At 40.5% G+C, this 20,074-nt stretch overlaps 1 protein-coding gene across 2 annotated transcripts in view; it reads left to right on the top strand.

Moving 5' to 3' along the window:
• Positions 1 to 20,074, top strand: part of CDH13 (cadherin 13) — a 423,595-nt gene that overhangs the window by 381,804 nt on the left and 21,717 nt on the right. For both annotated transcript variants that reach the window (XM_027890905.1, XM_027890897.1), the window contains exon 11: positions 15,123 to 15,265. In XM_027890905.1, coding sequence (XP_027746706.1) covers positions 15,123 to 15,265 — 143 coding nt within the window. The remainder of the gene's footprint in view (positions 1 to 15,122; positions 15,266 to 20,074) is intronic.

Raw genomic sequence — 20,074 nt, 5'->3', positions numbered from 1 at the left:
CGCCTTGCAGAGTTCAACGGGAATTTTTCTATTAACTTGGTAATAAGGATGCCGATTTCTGTGAAGGAGTTTCTGAGTAAGAGTGAAATTATGCACTTTATTAAGCAGCACTAAGCCTGCAGATCCGTTCTGGGCTCAAATGTGAATTGCTAGGGACTAACTTTGTCCTGATTTTATGACCAGGGTGCTCTAGGTAAATACACCTACAGAGAGATCCACGCCCACTGTACACACAGCTGGATAATTATTATCCATGGGATCCCTTGGGCAGCTCCCTTGGGTAGTAGTTAACATCACATCACCTTGGAGATACTAATCTGTCTCCCCCAGATTTCATTGAATACTCCACACCCTGAAGAATCTTTGCACATTTACCTATTTTAAGGGGCCTGTCAGAGTATTTTTTCCTCTTTTTCCCTTCAGGTGGGAGATTTCCAATAGAATTGTGCCTGCCTAAGGCCCAGCCCCTCTGGAGATTCAGCCCTGGCTCTGTTGGAAGCATTTTATACACGGAAAACAAACACAGTCCCTGAGTTTATCTGATAATGCTTCAGGGTTAAACCAAGAAATGTTGGTATTAGCAGTGAACAAGGTGTGCAGCTTCAAAATGGAGCACTCAAACATTGCTCCTGGCCCTGGAATTTTCTGAGTTATTAACTAGTGTTTAAGATAGATTTTAGTAGAGAAAGAAAACAACAGTTTTCCGTATCTCCATAACTGTAACCCTTTGAATGAGCCCTTCTTTAAGCAGTTAGGTGAGTTTTTTCATTACATCTTCTGACATTTCAGGAGAAAAATAGCAGATTCTTTAAGTTTTGCAGTACTTGAGGCTGCTATTTTTTGTCTGTCAAATCAAAACATTAAAATTCATCTCACAGAGATGCTCTGGAGCTGCATTGAAAGTGTCTGGGAAAACAATCAGATCCCAAATGACACAGGAAAAGTGTATTAGAGGCTTAATTCTTGGGCATCCAATCCAGGGTTAAATAGCATGGAGTAACTAAGATATAATAGTTAATAAAAGCATAGGAGAGGGTTAAATACCTTCGATTCACAGAGCACTGTATCTTGTGTGCACTGAATGCAACAGATATCAAGCAGAAAATAAAACTATATATGACCAAATACTGGAATACTTTTGATAAAGTATTTACCTCATTGGTCCCACACTGCAGTCAGGCAAGGCCTGGAGAGAAAGTTTATCAGCAACTGTCAGTGTGGTAAATTAAGGTTAAACAAACAACTGTAAATCTTCCATTTCCTGTCTTTTCAGTGCTTAATCCCCATAACATCTAATGAAAGTTCTTTTTGTGTCATAAATGAGTACTTATGTGGAGCTTTCCCCTCTAACCTGTTCACATTTTCCATCATTGGCCAGCAGATTTCTTAAATGACACGCATTTGTCACGTTGCTTAATGTGTGTCTGGAAGGGGCTTGGCTGTTATGATGATGAACACGATATAAAACTTGTGCTGTGCGGAGAAGATTTGTTGTAGGCTGTGCATCAGAGCCAGCATTCAGATGCACACAGGATCTGCAGCAAGAAAGATGCTTTCTAACCTGAAAAGGGATATCACTGAAGCTTCTTCAGTGTGAACTCACCTTTTAGCAAGCAAAGGATAATTTTCCTGTAAACAATATACTTTAAATTTTTATTTCCTTGAAAAACACAGGGTTGTTCTTTTTTTTTAATATGTTAAAATATATATTGAAAGAATATATATTTTCTCAACCCTGCCACGTCTTGTGACGTGCCTTTCAGAATATCTGGCAGGATTTCATTTTGTTCAGCGTTCTCTGCCTGTATTTACATGTGCAAGGACAAATCTGTTCTGCAGTAACATCAGTGAGACGAGGGATTTTACAATGAATACCCCAAGTGAATATGACAGAGTGTACAATCTGACTTCTAATGTTCTTGTTCAACAAGTGAAAAGTAGTGTTTTGTTCTCTATCACCCCTTAGATGTCAGATGATTCCTACAGGCAGAAAGGGATGGGGCGAGGGGGGAATTGAGCACAGCAACCTGTAACAAATGTAACAGCCTACGCTTGATGACATGACAAATAAAACACTTAAGTTGTGGTTATACACAACCTTGAAAACGTGAGAGTAAGAGGGGACATCTTTGCATTTTAAAGTGCGTTTGGACACCCTGAGTACCCGAGAATCTGATTCATGGAGGTTGGAAAAGGTAAATCACGCTTGCCTGTTCATTCGTCACGCTCGTGGCAGGCGGTGAGTTGGGCAAACAAAAGACACTGCCCAAAAATAAAGGAAAAGATGTGACATGATATCACACATTCCTCCAGGTTCAGGATTGGAAAGTGGTTGGGTGTTTTTGGTATAGTTCAGTGTGATCAGCCAAATGAAACTCGGATAGGTGATTCCTAATTATTACAAAAAGAATGAAGTAGACTTAATTAAGTTCCTTCTGTAAGATCAGCACCCATGAAGAACAGAGTTTATTTAAAATAGATGGGGGGAAAAAAAAAACACAAAGAAAACAAAAAAACTCCTTACTTTGTGCTATTATTAGCCAGGAATAAATTCACCATTTTCTTCATATTATCAGGTGGTAGTGTAATTTTTTATTGAATCTTATACACTCACATTCAAATATGCTACTAAATTTCTCACCTGCTCTTTCCTTTTTTTTTTTTTTTTTCTGTTAATGAATGCTACAAGGTTGGAAAGTATTTTCACTCAGTGGGTATTAATGTAACGATACAAAAGTGTCAGGACAGTCTATTTTCCTATCATGAAAACAATGCTTTTTTAAACAAAACTAAACAAGAGAACTAAAAGGAAAATCACCTTAATTTTTACAATATTAATAGCAGAGTGACATGTTTTATTTCCTGCACTGTCCTGTAGAGAATTCAGCTTTCATAATAGCTGCTTAGTGGATTAAATAGGGAACAAGGAATTAACTAACTTCTAACTGACTCGTTGGCATCCAACTGTGACCAAAATAATTCTGATTTGATTCTTTTTTCATTCTAACATGGTTTGACTGGATTTGGAGCTCCACATATCTCTTCCTTAGAGGTAACAATCACCAAGACCACATGAAGGGCTTGAGTCTGGATAAGCCTTTCAATCTCCATCTCCTTTTTCCATTGTCTTGTCCAGCATTGCAACAGGACATTGGTGGGCAGTGAACACTCCCTGGAAGTGTTCAAAAAATATGTAGATGTGTCACTTGGGGACGTGGGTTAGTACTGGGCTTGGCAGTCCTGGGTTAATGGCTGGACTTGATGATCCCAAGGATGGACTTTTCCATCCTTACCAATTCTTTGACTCTATATACGAGCACCAGCTTGAATTTCCAGCACATCACTCTGCTTCTGTCAAGCTGCCTCCCTCAGGGACCCAGTGTGGGGACAGGGAAGAGATGTAGTGGCATTCTGTTGGTTTAGAGCTGGTAGAGATGTCCTGATGGAGACAGGAGATGTGTCAGTGAAACCCTCCTGACCACAGGAACAGAGTTAGTGGGGGGAGTGTGAGTGTGTGTGCTGGGTGTGTAACAGGGGCTGGGGGCTGATGAGACCCCAGGCTGTGGCAGCATGAGCAGCAAGTGGCTCTGCAGGAGGCAGGAGAGGCTGGGATGATGCTGCTGAGGAGCTCTCCCCGCTGAACAAACCCTCTGAGAGATGTCAGGTATTAGTCCAGTTGTTGCTGTGAACATGAAACATCCTTCGGGGGTTCAGCTCCACAGTCAGCAAAAACTCCAGTAATGGCTCAGGCACTGCGATAATGTGAGAGAAAAACAAGGTTTAAGCCGGGTTTTGCCTGGATCTGGTTCAGTTCAGTCCCAGGATCAGTGTTTCCCTATTACTTCAGTGAAGTCTGAATTCCAAAGTGGATCTTTGCCCCTCAAGATTATGCCTGTCAACTATGTGAAAACACTTTTAGAATCAAAGGATTAGCAACCAATATCTCATCAAAATGAGTGTCTGAAGGGAAAGCTTCACTAGCATCCGTGTTTAAAGAGCTGGGGGACAGTGCTGTGTGTTTGACAGGGAAAGGGGAGGGAAGGAGCAGGACCGGGGCTGTTTCTCCCACCAGGCCCTCACTGCAACGTGCCAGGAAACTCGGAGGCTTTTCTAAGTCAGCAGAACATTATTGCTGTCCCATCATCTCTGTGTTACAGCCTTGCCTTGGAAATAGCTGAATCTCACAAATGAGCCCTGTGCGAGCTCAGCCAGCTCGGAAGGGCCCAGCTCTGTCAGCACAGGAAACTCCTTCGATTGCTTTTCTGGCAGGATCAACTTATTCACAGATTTTCTTTCTGAATTGCTACTTCATGCACAGCCAATTTATTGTGTGTTAAATTTCATCCTTTCTTATACTACCCCGTTTTTTCTTTGTCTTTTGTTGCTAAGCTAAGAAAAAGCAAAATACTTATGCTGGTTCATCACAATAAATACACTTTTATACTTTTTTTTTTTTCTTTGGCTGACATACCCAATATAATCAGGAGATTCCTTTTTTGTTTGTTTGTTTTCCTGAAAAAAAAAATCTTATTGAATAAGGACCCAGGTCTCAAGTAACTTTGTTTGAAGTATGTGGTCTTTATAATTAAAATTTTGTTACTGAGGAGTGATAAAATTGTCACATGGTGGATATCACTGGGTCTGTCCTTTGCTGTGGTGACTTGTGTTTCTTGCTCCTCTGGCAACAGGAAGAATGGCCTGTGGTACTCCTAGACTTTAGTATTAATTATTTTCAGAGTGACAAGGCGTTATTCCCCATCTGTGGGATAACCCAGTCCCAGCATCTTCCAGATTTATCCTGGACTGTAATTCTTTGAAAAGTTAGGATGAGAAAAGGCAACAAAAGAGGCAAGAGAGTGTGCAGCTGAAGCAGTGCCCAGGGGTGTCAGCAATCTAACTTCTGCTTTGAGGCATCAGTGTCACAAAGGCTTTGGACTGGACCTAAACTGTGCTAAAATGATTAATCAGCACATTCACCACCCTCTTGCCTCTTAGAAATTAATTTGAAGAAACATGAATCCCCTTCCTTCCTTGTGAGATGAGTCCCAGAGTTAATAATGGCCAGGGCTGGAACTTGGGAGTGTGTTTGGATCCCACAGGCTCGGGATGCAAGCCCGTGCTGAGCCTGCTCGCAGCTCCCCTGCCCTCTTGGGGGGTGCCTCCAGGCAAGGGGGTTTTCTTTGTGACTTTAAAATTAGCCAGGGCAAAAGGGAGTTTTTATGGAAGCTGGCAGAAGTGACCCCTTGCTGGGCCCAGCCAGCTGCTGGCGTGGGATCCAGTCCCAGGGGAGCTGTATTGATCCAGCCAGGCTAATCCTCTCAGTGGTGAGCCACTTCTCACCTCTCCTCTGCCCATCCCTGGGTAAAAAAGAACTCCTGGAATCTGCAGAAATGTGCTGTTTCATGGCTGTGTTCAATAGTGACATTTCAGCAGTGGATCTGCTGGGCTCTTGTAAAAATGTTCCTGCTTTTCAAGAGCTACCAGGACCCCTGACTGAACAGGGAAAGCAGCAAAGGGGTTTTGCAGTGGGAGCAGCTGCCTCTGCTGGAAGCACAGGCACAAAGAACCGGCATGTGCAGAAACTTTGATGGAGTTTTACTGCCAAAAACCTTTTCTGGGTAGTTTATAAAAGAACCTCCAACTCATCTGACGTTGATTAGTTTTTGAGGCACAATTGTTACAACGAGAAAACTTTTACTGATTTGCATGTGTTGACAATTATTCTAACAGTAACAACCTGATTATAGCAGTGTGTTAGTCCCAGATATGGTGTATTATTCCCTAGCTTTAGGAATAATTCAGATAGTTATAGCCTCTGGGTTCATTTAACCATAGCCCTAATCACTTCTGATTAAAACATACATAAATGAGGTTTTGGATTTTTGGTTTTTTTTGTTGTTGTTACACCTCAGCTTCTAGGATTTTTTTGCCCTGAAGGGAAAGAAAGAAGAAAATTAGATTTCAGTATAGAGAAATGTTTGAAAGACTGTACAATAATAACAAGAAAATATTTTCCTTTTCAGAACATTTTATTTAACTGCCTCATTACTGCAGTTTTATTATCTTCATTTGATTAATTGCTGTAGGTTTTGGATCTGGGTTTATTTTGTTATTCCAGTTGCAATGTTACTTTCTCCATGTTTACCAAGGGGCTTACTCCCATTACTTCTGCACACAAATAACTAATTAGTCAACCATTTTCTCATCTGACATTTCTCAGTGGCAGGGGACTAAAAACTGAATTTCATCTAATTTTTCATTCTGTTTTGATCATATCACTGTAGACAGAGCCTTGCCATGAAAGCCAGCCTGCTAAATCCCCCATGTGACAAGCAAAATAAAGCTGGGCTGAGGAATCTTTCAGCTCAGATGGTGAGAGGAGGTGCAGAGCTTTAGAAGTGCCCTGCAGATGGAAACAGAAGCAAACACCGGCTGTAGTGTGGTCACAACCTGCAAACTGTTCCCTCGGGGCACAGGAACCACTTCCAGGGCTGAAGTTTGGGAGATCAGAGCCCCAGCCTGGCAGCCCATCCCCACCCCAGGCTGATGCACCAGCAGTGATTTTATAACCCCAATTTCCACTGCTCCCACTGACTGGGTGGGCAGCAGGAGGCAAAGCTGGGTCTGCAGTGATCTGCCATATAAAACATACATATTATATATCTATAACCCATATTGAATATACATTTATATTTTTATAAATGTCATAAAATCACAGAATGGTTTGGGTTGGAAGGGACCTTAAAGCTCATTTTGTTCCACCCCCTGCTGTGGGCAGGGACACCTCCCACTAGACCAGGTCACTCCAAACCCCGTCCAACCTGGCCTTGGACACTTCCAGTTAACCCACTCAACTGCAAAATTAATTGAAGTAAGAAAGTTTTTCATTATTTTTGTTTGTTTGTTTAAAGCAAAACAATTCCTGCCAAGACTTGTTCCCTATAGAAAATATACTTTTAGGGAGAGAGGGGTTTAATTTTATTAATTCTAGATGGTTTTTTTTCTAATTTAAACATAAATTTACTGTTGTAACCTAGAATTAGAATGTTAGAATGTTTCTAAGTGTCATGGTATGTTGGTATAGACCAAGTAGTATTGAGTTCCCATTTTATTGTTTTGCCTGCCTTTTAAAATATATTCTATTAAAAAACAAACAAACAAACAAACAAACAAACAAACAAAAACCTATCAGTTGTAAAAACCAGTTTTTAAAAAATCAACTAACAGCTGAAGTATTTCTGAAAAATCTGTATTACACTTTGAGCAGACTTTCCTGTGACTTATTGACCTAAGACAGATGCCAGTGGAAAGGCTGTAAGAGCCAAGTTGTCTTGCAAAGCAAAGGGCAGACTCCTTTTCTTGCTATAAATATCTATTTCTTAGCCATAAACTGACAGGGTGACTGAAAGAAGGCAGCTCAAATGGAAGCTTTTTTCTAGAGAATGTTCTGTGTTTATGCAGTTTTAATAAAAGCTGCTGATATTCAGTGGTGTGCTCAGCCCTGATGTACCACAGCATTCCTGCCCTGGTTCCCTGGAAATGCACATTTCTGTAGTGCAAGCTGAAATGTTTTGGGGTTTTTTAACTATCAAATACACTGGTTGAATCAATAGAAAACTGATATTAGCAACAAATATCCGACCAAAACATGAATGTGTGTAAATCTTAAACCTTAAAAAGCGACTTGTCAGCCTCGTGTGGCCCCACTGGATTTCGGAGCAGTCCAGTCCCTTGCACACCCTAAGGACGTGCCTGTGCTTTGGGGAGGATTATTGCACCATTCCACCTGCCAGACTGGCACTGAGCCAGGGAACTGGGATGCCTTTTCAGATGGGATTAGTGTAAAGCACAGGCAGGTTTAAGTCTGTCCATAAACTCCTGGGAACTTGAGCGGCACTGCGGGGTCGCCCAGGAAGAAGCTGCTTCAGGGAGTTCCTACAGAGCCTGTCGTGCCCTGCCTGCAGAGCTGAGCCAGGCACTGGTGCAGAGCTAATGGATTCACCCTGGGATGTGGCCAGGTTATCAGAGGAACATGAATTTTCTGTGACCAAAAATGCACAGAGTGACTCGTGGCACAACGCTGATGGGGATTTTAATTTATTTTTTTAAATTGTACTCTAAGTTGACATTTCCAGCCTGTGAAAATACAGATGGTCTGCAAGCCCATAAATCTGTTCCATGAAGCTGAAAAATGGCTCTTGCATAAATCCTTAATCTTCAGTAAGTTTAAAAATGCATCTGACCTAACACCTTTCTCAATAGTGTTGTCGGAAAATGTGATTTATTTTAAGCTTTAGATTTTGTTAATGATCTATTGATTCTGATTAATAATAGTATGTATTTCAGTTAAATCTGGGGGGTTTTATATTTTTAGGTTTTTTTCTTTTAAATAATCTAGCCCAAGTAATTTTAGCACATCTAAATCTCAGCAGGAGGGCACTGCAGGAGGTATTTCACAGCCTGTTGCACATGTAGCATATAGTCACACTTTTAGCACCAGCATTTCAATCCAAACTCAAATCCATCCATTTTATATGATTATATATTTAATAGCATAGAGGGCTAACTAGCTTGGCTTGCCAGCTGTAGTGTGCAAGCTAAATATGGGGACTGGGAAGTGCAAACAGCTGACAGTTTAGATTTTATTTTCCTTTCTGACTTTTTACAGCATCTTTTGAAGTTTGTCCTAACTCTGTATTCACAGAGCATGTTTACCAGGATATGTTTATGTCAAGGTTTAGGCCAGACACAGTGAGGTTTAAGATTCACAACAGGTCTTGAAAACGGTCAGTGATGATCTCCAGTGGTTCCTTCCAATCCCAATCGTTCCGTGATTCTGTGGAATCACAAGAAGACAGTTTGTGAAAGCCTTGAGGGTCAGGAATCCCACAATGTCCATGCAGAAAACTGGCAGGAAAAAGCCCTTTAGTGTGCTGTCAGTACTGCTCCCTTTATCACTTCTATAACCTCTATAACCTGGCCTGGAGTTTTTGAGGTGACTGAATGCTTACATTTTGTCTCAGTAATACTCTGTGATGAGGCACCTGTGCTCCTGTTCTCCCTGTGCTACGAAATCCTTTTCATCCTCACCTGCAGTGGAAATGTTTTATTAAGCAGTGGCTGCAGCATGAGGGACAGATATCAGGGTTAGCTCTAACTTGGCAGTACCGGCAACAGGCTGCTATTGAGAGCACCGTGCTTAATGCAGGATTTTTTTCCCTACAATTCATATTACAGAGGTGATAAGAAAAATGCTGCAGCTGAAGAACCAGCTCAGCTGGCTGAGTAGGGTCATAAAGCAATAAAGGTGTATTTGGGTGTCCAAACAGGAAAGTACACGAGGAAGAAATATTGAAAGGAAGTATGAAAATAACTGCATCCTGAGAGTGTAGTGTAAGCTGCTGCGATGAGATAAATGTGAGTCTTACCTCTCTGTTTCATGGCCAGAGTGTTTTGGTGGTGTGTGGAGTTCAGTTATTTCCAACAAAGCCTCCCTTCTGTGTTTAAAACATGTTTTGTCACACTAAACACAAGAACCATGGGTGATATGTTACTGACCTGTACAACATTGTGGTTAGGGCCTGCAGAAGTTTTTAGGCAGTAGCTTTATATGTGGGTAAAAAATAGAATGCAAACCTATGTGTTCTCTTACACCTCAAAATTCATACATTTTATTAATCCACTTTGCTTTTCAATATCTGAGTAAAACTGAATCGTAGAATAATAGAATGGTTTGTGTTGGAAGAGCCATTAAAGACCATCTCATTCCAATCCCCCCACTGGACCAGCATGCTCAGGGACCTGTCCAACTTGTCCTTGGAAAGTAAAAAACTACAACTGCTCCAACATTCTTCCAAAGGCTTTAATGCCACAAACATTTTAAAACTAAAAAAAAACAGTCTTGGAAGTTGCATAAAAACATCTTTACAAAATCAAATGTCAATATAGTTACAGAACATTAGCTGTAATATACATTAGAGAATTACTATTATTGTTTTCATTCCACATAGGATGGCAATTAGAGACCCAGCTGTGCAAGGCTGGGAATATACATATATGAAAGGCAAGTTGCTCTCTCCAAAGCTTATAACCTCCACCAGCGTGGGAGCAGGATTACCTTCGTTATCACATAACCAAATAGCAGAAAAAATTGCTGTGTGTCATCATTAGTGAGTGTGGAGTGTGTTTCAGCTGGAGAATTGCTGTGCTGCAATAAGGTTCCCTCTCTGCTCTTCCTGGTGCCATATGCTGCCATAATTAGTGCAGGCAAAAGGTAATGAGAGCACAGTGGAGAAGGGGGAGCTCGATGGGAAGCAGGTTGATCGCTAAAGCTCTGCATTATGTCATCCCCACATAAACCACGATGCAGTTTTAACCCAGATTTTTAGTGTTGTGCTTACATTTTGGGGAGTTTTCCTGCCTTTGAGAGCCACCATTACTTACCCAGTGTGTATATTTATGCTGTAATTGCTGCACTGATCTCTCCCAAATACCTGGGAAGCTTTTTCCAGAGGTAGTCACTCCTGGTTTTTTGGTGGGACTTTATATAATGAGATGAAACTCATATTGGCTTGATTTAAAGATTACAGAATGTCTGTATCTAGAGATTTTTTCATTTAGAGGCGAAAGAGCATTCTCATGCTGAGCTCACAGTCATACAAAGTTACCTTCTCCACTATCCTTTTACTTGAATCAGTCACGAAAAATTTCAGGTGCTGCCATTATATGTTCCAGTGCCAGAAGGAGCAAGGATTCCCAATGTGGGTAATGTGAAGGTTTTTCATTGCAAATGCAAATGTGGAGCTATACTTGGGCGAAATATTGGGTCTGGTCAACCAATAGTTTAAAGTTATGTCAGTGGGACCAGGATCCCTGAGAGGAACAAGTGTGAATCGGATATCTAGTGTATGGAAAAGCTTTGTTGTATTTCTGATACTGACTCTTGCCAGACTGAAATGCTATGAAAATGGTTACTATCACTATCTTATCATAGAATCACAAGAATGGTTTGGGGTGGAAGGGACCTTAAAGATCACCTCGTTCCAACTCCCTGCCGTGGTGGGTTGACACTTTCAGACTTGCCCCAGACCACAAAGTAAACACACAGGTATAAATGTGTGTATCACAGAGGACATTTTTACTCATCTTGGTATTTAACTCTATTTTAAACCTTACCTAAAAAGAATTAAGGAGATAGGCAATTTAGATATGAAAATTTAGATAGAAAATGCCAGTAAATATCTTGCTGCATCTTTAGAAAACCATTCAAATATTCTTTTCTATTCCGTCTGTCTCGGTACTTTTGATGTCCCTCATTGCTATGTGTTCTAGACCTTTTGCAATGATTTACAGATTTTATCCCTTTAACAGCTTTTCAAGGTGTAAATACATCCTCACTGCTTTAAAGATGAGTTGAGGATGTAGTATGAATTAAAGACTTCCCTAATTCCATTGTGACAGGGCTGGGACTCAACATTCCAACGTCTGAGTCCCAGCTCAGCCAGACCAGCCGTGCTCAGCCCCCCCCCAGTGTCAGCTCGCTGCCTGCAGTCTGCTCTGGTAACAGAGCCTAACTAGAGAGTCACACAGATAATTCATGGGGGCAGTGCCACTGCAGCACTTCTTTTCTGCTGTATGTTCTGGTGGAACAGTCCCTGCAGGCCAGGCCATGGCTCGAGCACTCTCCAGACGCACCAGGATGAAACCCCCCCATACTGACAAGCCTGGCAGAATTGCTGCCCTTAGCTCTGGTCAGTGCTGCACACCAGACTGGCTCAGATGTGTCATTCAGCACAGATTTGGCGCTGCTTCACTTTGCCTTCCTTCTCTTTCTGTCGCAGTGTAAGAGCCAGGACCCCTTGACTCAACACGGGAAAAGTCGAACGATTCCCAAGCTCTGGAATCCCTTGCCAAGAGCAGCATCTGACTGTGCCTGGCTGCTGTCCTGTGACACCCTGGGCTATTGCACTGTTGGCTGGCAAATCCTTTTTGTGGCTGCTGCAGGGCTGTGGCTCTGCTGAGGTGTCTGTGTCCGTGTTATCACCACTGTTGTGTGTAATGATCTTTTTGCTAATCAAGCTGTAGCCACCAGCACCGTGCGTGTCTGCGAGCAGCCCCAGGAGCTGTTCTCTGAATTATCTCCCTCTGTCACTATTTATAAATTTTAAATTATTTCCATATATTTGCTACTTCATTTTAGCCCTGCACCAAACAGACCAAGTGCATACTTTGGTGTGTGTTCTCTTGTTTTTCATCTACAACCTCTCTGTGTTTCTTTGTAGGTCTTCATTTTTATTTAATTTTTTTTTATTTATTTTAAACCAATACAGCTTACCAGCTTACAGTTCCCAAGGGCTTGTATGATGACAGGGTAGGGGCAAGAGGGTGTGACAGATTTTGGCTGTGACCTGCTTGCACTAGGTTATTGTCCTTGCAATATCTTTAAGCCAGATATTGTAAAGAAAGCAGCACAAACAATTCCCTCAGACTGGAACTCATCTGCTGCAGTGTTTAAATATATACCTTAAATAAGGTCCACAAGCAGCACTAAATTTCACTATTGCAATGTAGAATAAGACAAAAATAGGGAATAACTGGCACATCAGAGAGCAGAGTTTCATACACTTCCCTCCAGATGTATCAGTGCTTAGGATTGAGATGACTGAGCAGGTACACACAGGCAGGTAAGTTCATGTTTAACCACCCAAAAAAATGGTCTGATTTTCAAAACTGCTGTGCAATCAGCAGATCCCACTAAAGTCAGAAGTGAGAAGTGAATCTTTGTATTCTATACTTCTATTTTTACGGTGTTTTTCTGTAATGGGTCTATTCTAAACCTTTTGCTAGCAGAGCCCTCAAAAAATGGAACAAAGAACAATCATGTTAACTGTACTGCAATATGCTCTTACAATAAGTAAAAAATGTGGTGGGAAAGACAAAGTACTACTTTTACAATATCCTGTGCCAAATCACAGGTTATACAATTCAGTTTTTTATTTGCACAGCCAACAGTGCTTTGTAGAGCAATCAGGGAAGATAATACAATCCATTTTACATTCTCATTACTTTAGAAGTGTTGAATCTTCTGAAATTGTTTCAGGGTTAATTGAGAATTTGTTGGTTTACAATAGACTAGGAATTGTTTAGGCTGGCCTGGCTTCATATTTTTGTGCATACCTTTGTTGCAAAGTTATAAAAACAGCCATAAAAGAAGAAACAAAGAAGCGAAATGAAATAATGATCTGCATTGTTGCTATTCCAGGCACTCATTTTTACTGGAGATAAAGCTGGGGTATTGATTAATGTTTAAATGGCTATTAAGTGGAAGGACATGTTGGGTTGATGGAATGCCTCACTATGCACAAGCATTTTCCTTTGCTTCTTTTCCACATATTCCCTCAGGAATAATTTCCGCTCCTGGGGAAACCAGCGGTGAAACTCTGAGTGACTTTTGTGGGAGCATAAGCCAACGGTTTTTCCTGTTTGTCTCTTTTTCTCATAAATTCCAAAAGGCCCTGGCTTCTAATTTTGTCCTTTAACTTATTTTAACATAAAAACAGCTCATAAAAATGTGGAACTTTTCGTGGCTGTGTATACTGAAGTTTTTATCCTGGCTCTGGTGAAGTCAGTCAGGCTCAGCAGCCCTGGGGAAGTCGCATTTTTGAAGCCTGAAGCAAAGTCTTGGTGAAGAAGAGCAGAGCTGTGGGCAGGGTTGTCTGTCAGCCCTTCCTTACCTGTGATAATGGACATCCCAGCACTCTGCTACAGGGATCTACAACTTATTTTTCTGCTGTCCAGAGGGTACAACATCAGATCAGACCTCTGAAACACACATTCAGCGAGACCGTGTCTGTCTTTGTTGGCTTACAACTTATTCTTTTCTCTTCTGTCAACTGCCATTTGATTTCATTTTACTTACTTTTTTTTTTTTACTCCCTAACAAACTGTTGTTTTTGTTTATTCCCTCACAGTTGCACTGATACACTTTTTTTTTGGCAGCATTATCACACAGGACACCTTTCAGGTGAATTCCATTATGAGGCACTGCCTGGGCTCAGATTCATTAAATAATAACAGGTTCCATGTCAATTACTGGTAATTTAAAATGTCTATAGTAGGTTGTAGGGCTGTTTATGACCTATAACAATTCACTACAAAAAAGGATAGGTTATTATCCTAAGTATTGATTATATGATTGGAGTTTTGGTTTAAAATATTAACACATTTAATTGGAGAGGGAATTGGTACCAGTTAATTCAGCTCTGGGTTGTTATATTACTTAATATATTTAACTGAGTATAGAATTAAGCCCTAATCATGAACATTCTTACATTTATTGCTTGAGCCAAGTAGGGAAGTTCTCAGTGTGTAAACTCCACAGTGTCCCTAAACATTTCCAGTTTCAGGGTCTGAATATCTGCGCTGATTAATGGAAAAAAAGCACAACAGGGAACTTTATGTCAGAGGATCTTAGAGGCAGCATTTGCAAGTCCTGATTTAGGCCACATTCACGTGGTTGAATTTAATCATCAGAAGGAAACTACAGATCCAAGACTGCAGAACAAATGTCTGCAAACAGGATCTGGGTGTAACCACCTCCTGTTAGACCTCATGAATTCATTGTCTAATTCTCTTTTTGCTACCATACCCTACAGTTTAGTTCATTTCTAACTAATTATAAGAAAAAAAAAATGAAAAACACTCAAAAAAGTAAATTAACACAATTTCTAGTCGAAGCAGAATTTTGAGCGTGGAAAAAGGAGGACTGTGATGGGATTCATGAAGTCTGTAAATACCAGTGTTGATGGAGAGGCCTGGTACTCTGCTGTACTCTGACTGTATAGCGCAGGTCCTATATAATGTTTGCAATATTGATTTCTGTCCTACTCTTTGGGGACATATATATTTCTAAAGAAACTCTCTTCAACTTCTCCTTCTGTCAGCTAAATTTAACAATCAAGAACCATCTCTAAGGGAAAGCACAAGGTTTAGGTTCTATTTCCAAATTATTAAGAGATCCACCCACAAAAACCAGTGAGTGCAAAGACATATTCCCTTCTGGTAATTTAGTTGTTTTATGTTTAAATCTATGATTTTTCAACAGCTGCTCTGCTTTGATTCAGGTATTCAGTTCACAAGGACCCAGCAGGGTGGCTGGAGATCAACCCCACCAACGGCACCATCGGCACCACGGCTGTCCTGGATCGAGAGTCTCCCTACGTGCAGGACAACGTGTACACTGCCCTCTTCCTGGCCATAGACAGTGGTGAGTACCTAGCATGGATAAGATTAGGAATATATTATTATAAAGAATAATTTTTCCCCCCTTGCTTGGAGCTTTCTGATCCGAAAGGTGCACACGTGACCTTAAGCATTTGCTTCAACAGCTTTAATTTAGGTTTACAACTCACACGTTTATTACTACACTGAGATCTTAATTCCAGGTATAAATAGTCTAGGAACAGTCTTGGAAAGTAATAAATCATCTGTATCAGAGTTAATTTCTTCACAGTATTTGAGCAGTCAGTAAGCCTGAGGCACCTAAATACCAATAACAACTCATCCCTGAAATGCTGCATTCTATTCTATTCGATACAATGATAGTGACAATAAAAACATAAGTAAAAACCCCTGTTGAAACACAACAATTTTTACATATTGTGTGTATTAAAGTCCCTTCTGTCAAATAGAATCAAAATTAAGCTCTCTAGGAAAAATTCAGCAAGTGACTTTGGAGGAGAGAAAGAAAAAGAAAATCTTGAACATTCCAAATCTCCAGACCTAAAGGTACAAAATAAATAAAAGATTTGCCTGTAATATAACAGCTAATATGCTAAGGCTTTTTCACAGCTGCAGCTGGTTTAGCCCTGGTGATGAATTGTAAAATGTTCTTTTTAGGAGAGTAATTCTACATTTTTGTCACCACATGACTCAGGGAACATTTGCAGGGCCTGACAGGAGAAAAAAAATATTACCTGAAGTATAACAGAAAAAAATTCTGCTGAAGTGTTGATTTATTTATATATTAATATATGTATTTTCCTTAGGAAATTTCCATGGCAAAATGTAGCACTAAACACATTTCTGTCATTTGTTTGCTATTGGATAAGGATTTTTTTTTTTTTAAAATGCATCTTAAAATCTGATACACTGGGAAATATCATCTCACAATGAAGGTAAAAATTTGGGATGAGGGGTTACCAGAAGGACAAAGTCATGTTTTAAAGGTGGAGTGAGATATCATCAAAGAGAGTAGATGGAAAAAGAGGCTGAATGGTTTTGCCTGTGAAAACCAGCTTGAATGAGGTGGATTTGGGGGAAGACCTTTATGTTGTGCTTAGGGCAGAATCTCACTGAAAGGTGACCCCTCTTAATTCCCAGAATTTTTTCCGTTCTGGAAAAAAAAGAGAGAAAGGGAAAGGTGTCTGTGAGCTGAACAGCAGAGCAAGAGAAAAAAGGAATCCTGTTCATTATTTGAGGTTTTGAGGCAACGCTCGGTACCAGCAGCTGTGACTGTGTATTTGTGACTGCACAGCTCCCTTAGTGCAGTTCATCCACTCCAACATTATTGACTTCTTTGAATGAAGTAATTAGAAACCACATGTGTGCATTTAGTGCTGTCATGCCAAGGTGTTAATAATGATCATTCCCGAGCCCTGTGCTCCTTCACTGTGTGTAGCCCAGCCACACGTGGAAGTTGGAATAAACAGCACAATTTAAATAACTGATATTCACCTTGTGGTTTGTATCACCTCTGGATTAATTACCAAACTTTAAACTCAGAGGCAGGCCCCCTGGGACTGACAATATCCCTAGAGAGTGTTCCCCAACTTATTTCCAGGCAAAGCTGTGAAACCCAGTTCATCTCCTTACCCATCAGAGCTGATGTCCATCTTGAAAAGAAATATTACCTTAGATGAGAAATCAAATTGTGTAGAACGATATGAAATGAATGCAGGACTCTTTCAGGACTTTAAAAGAAGGTTATGTTAACTTAAAAAGGAAAAAAAAAAAATCAGATAGCTATATGAGCTCTCTTAAAAGCGTTCCCAAAGAGAGCAAATCCCTTTCTTCAGGTTTGTAAGTGGAGTCTGTCTAATGCCAGTGAATATGGTGGGGACTTTTAACTGAGAGGGCAGCCAAAGGCAGGATTAAGGATTGCCAAATGAAAGAGAGCAATAAAGTGAAAATTCAGAGGCACTTCCAAGAGAGCAGGTCATTTGCTTGGACTAAAAGACTTGGGGTGAAAAGGAAGGAGAGGGGAAAAAACACATAGTTAGTAAGAAATGCTTTTTTCAAAAGTGTTCAGTGGAGGTTCTTTCCTTTGGCCTCTCATTTTATCTCTGAGTCAAATCTAAAGTCTGAGATGCCACAGGCTTTCTTTTTCTTCCCTGGGGAAGAGATCCCAGATGGTGCCATGGCAAAGTCCAGCAGTGGGAGTTCATACCCAGGCAGCTCCAAGCAGAGCAGACACTGCGAGTGTGTGCTAATCTCTAACAGTATTTATAGTGAATAAATCTTAAATCAAATAAAGCCTTGACTCTCAGACACTGATAAACAACCTTCAATATATGCTAAACCAGTAAATAAACATAGCATTATTATTTTGTTTCCTAGCATATAGAGTTTATATACAAATATATATATATATATATATATGGTTACACAAAAGATACTGTTGTGCCATCCTATTCCATGATCAGCTCTTTTTAAAAGGACCTTCCATTCATGTGCTGTGTTGGCTGAAGAGTGGAGACAGCTGAAAACAAACCTCCCCGTGATTCTTTATTCATCCCCTTCTGCTGATGTCAATAGAGAATCTGTCATCAGTTCCAGCAGCACTGGCTCCTTGTTATTTCACTTCAGCACAGGGAACAAATATCAGGACACCTTTTTTTATCTGTACAGTGTTGGAGATTTCTGTCAGACGTAGAACCAGGAGCTTCATGCTCGGTAGTTCTTTATATAAATCCATCATATCTTTCTCTCTTTTTGGTAAATCACAAAACTGCTCTTTACCAGTAGCACAGTAACCATGAATGGGTCATAGAACATGCAGTCATTCCACTGCAGGAAATAATTTAGTTCTTTATGAGATTCTTTTTGACCTTTATGACATTATTTCTCAGCATTATCAAATTAACAGCAGGTAAAGGTAGTTAAGTCTGAGTAATATTATTTCTGATCTAAATAGTTCCTGCACCTTCCCAAACACAATTGAAACAATGTGTGAGAACAAATTTGATGGAAACAGTGTTAATTTTATAGATAATAAATTTTGACCATTTATGGGGGTAAATTACACTTTAAAAAGGACTCCTGCAATGAGTATCCTAATTTTCTCTGTACATTTGATTTTAGTGAAAGGTCAAGGTAGCGTCTTTAGAATTTAAAAACTTTTTATTAAATACCTGTGTGGACACAGAGTCTCTGGTCTATTAAAGAAGAAATTAAACACTGGTAAGAAATATCATGAAGCAGAGTTAACACATTAAAGTGCCATGAACTGCATTTAATCTGAGAATGAGCTGATAATGGGACAGAGTCAGGTTTATGTAAACTTGGAAACAGCAGAGGTTTCATTCAATTAGCAAAAGTGATTGTTTCATTCCCTGAATTGAGCACTAATCACTAACCCCAGTGCAGTGTCAGGAGCAAATAGAGCAGTTCTTGGGAGTAGATCTGTAAAACACACCTCTGTGAAATACAGGCAAGAAAACACTTGAATTGGAGAAATCTGCATGAGCAAACCTTCCAAATTTGCTGCATGACCATGTGGTGGGGTCATCCTACAGATCCTGTTATGCACCGGAGTACTCTGGATGACTATCATAAAGCAGAATATCTGTAGGTTTTCCTCATTGAGGTCAGTCATGATAAAAAGCCCGCAGGAAAGGTCTTTATCCCTCTGTATTCTGAGAGTTTGAGTCACAGTTTGGAAGAAGGAAGGAAGGAAGGAATAAAACATGTCTGGAGGTGAAGCTAAAAAATACCTGGGAAATGTATGAAATCTTAAAAAGCTAAAATTGGTTTCTCCCTTTTCTTTAAGAGGCATGAATAATGAAATATCCCCAGATTCAGTTTATTTATGCAATAGTCACTCCTTTTGTGGAAGGGCAGGATGCCCCAGTTAATATCCCCATTTTGTAGCTGTTTCTGTCTCTTTAGAAGAAAATCTTTGGTTACCTTTCTTTGCCTGGTACACAGAAAAAAAACCACCCATGCTGTTCAAGCCTGTCATCTGGTGACAAGTGATGACACACTAATCTTGCTGATTGGGTTAAATGCAGTTATCAGCTCCACTTTTCTCAGGCCACCATGGTGGGCCTACCAGCCTTCCAAAGCCAGGGAGAAATATTCTCCCACAGGGACAGATCCTCTCACCCAGAGTGAGAGTGGCACCTTCCCTCCTGCTCTTCTTGGCATCAGGAATATGAGTACTTCTACTATAGGAAACACAGAGAATAAAAGTCATTAAAAGTGTGGCAGCTCTTCCAGATGTTAAAGACGATCAGAGATGAAGTTAAGGGTTTGAATTTTTAGGTGATGTAGCTTCCAACCCAGGAAATTCCCAGTAAATTCTGCTGTGTTTCTCACAACAGAACCACGTGAGGGAAAACAACTTCTCTGTTTTCTGGAAAGGGAGTTTTCCCCTACATGATGTCACCATCCCCAGCGTGTGACCTCACAGCCAGGGCAGGATGTCCCACAGGAGGGCTGAGCTGGAGGAAGCATTCCTGTCTCATGGAGTGGATGTTTCAGCAAGGGAAAGGTTGAGAGAGATGTGATTCCGCAGGTGTGATTTCAGTGTTCTCCTTGAGAGCTTCACGTGCCAGTTAAAAACAAAAAGCAACTTGGATGTTGCTTCTATGGCTGGCAGTTGCACGTGTGTAAATTGGCAAGATGGGGAGCGTTATTTCAGTTTTCCTGAGCAAAATAAAGAAGTCCTGAATCAGGGCACCCAAGCCATTCCAAATCTCATTTATTGTGCAAGTCTCGATACTACTGATCATTAAAAAGAAAAAAAAAAATTATCATTCTGTTCTCTGCCTGATGAACAGTAACACGCAATACC

This window comes from Empidonax traillii, unplaced genomic scaffold, assembly GCF_003031625.1.
Source record: "Empidonax traillii isolate 1590-97213 ecotype Southwest subspecies unplaced genomic scaffold, ASM303162v1 scaffold13:size3042203, whole genome shotgun sequence".
Taxonomy (NCBI): domain Eukaryota; kingdom Metazoa; phylum Chordata; class Aves; order Passeriformes; family Tyrannidae; genus Empidonax; species Empidonax traillii.
The sequence above is the reverse complement of the archived record's forward strand: the minus strand, read 5'-3'. Positions and strand labels throughout refer to the sequence as shown.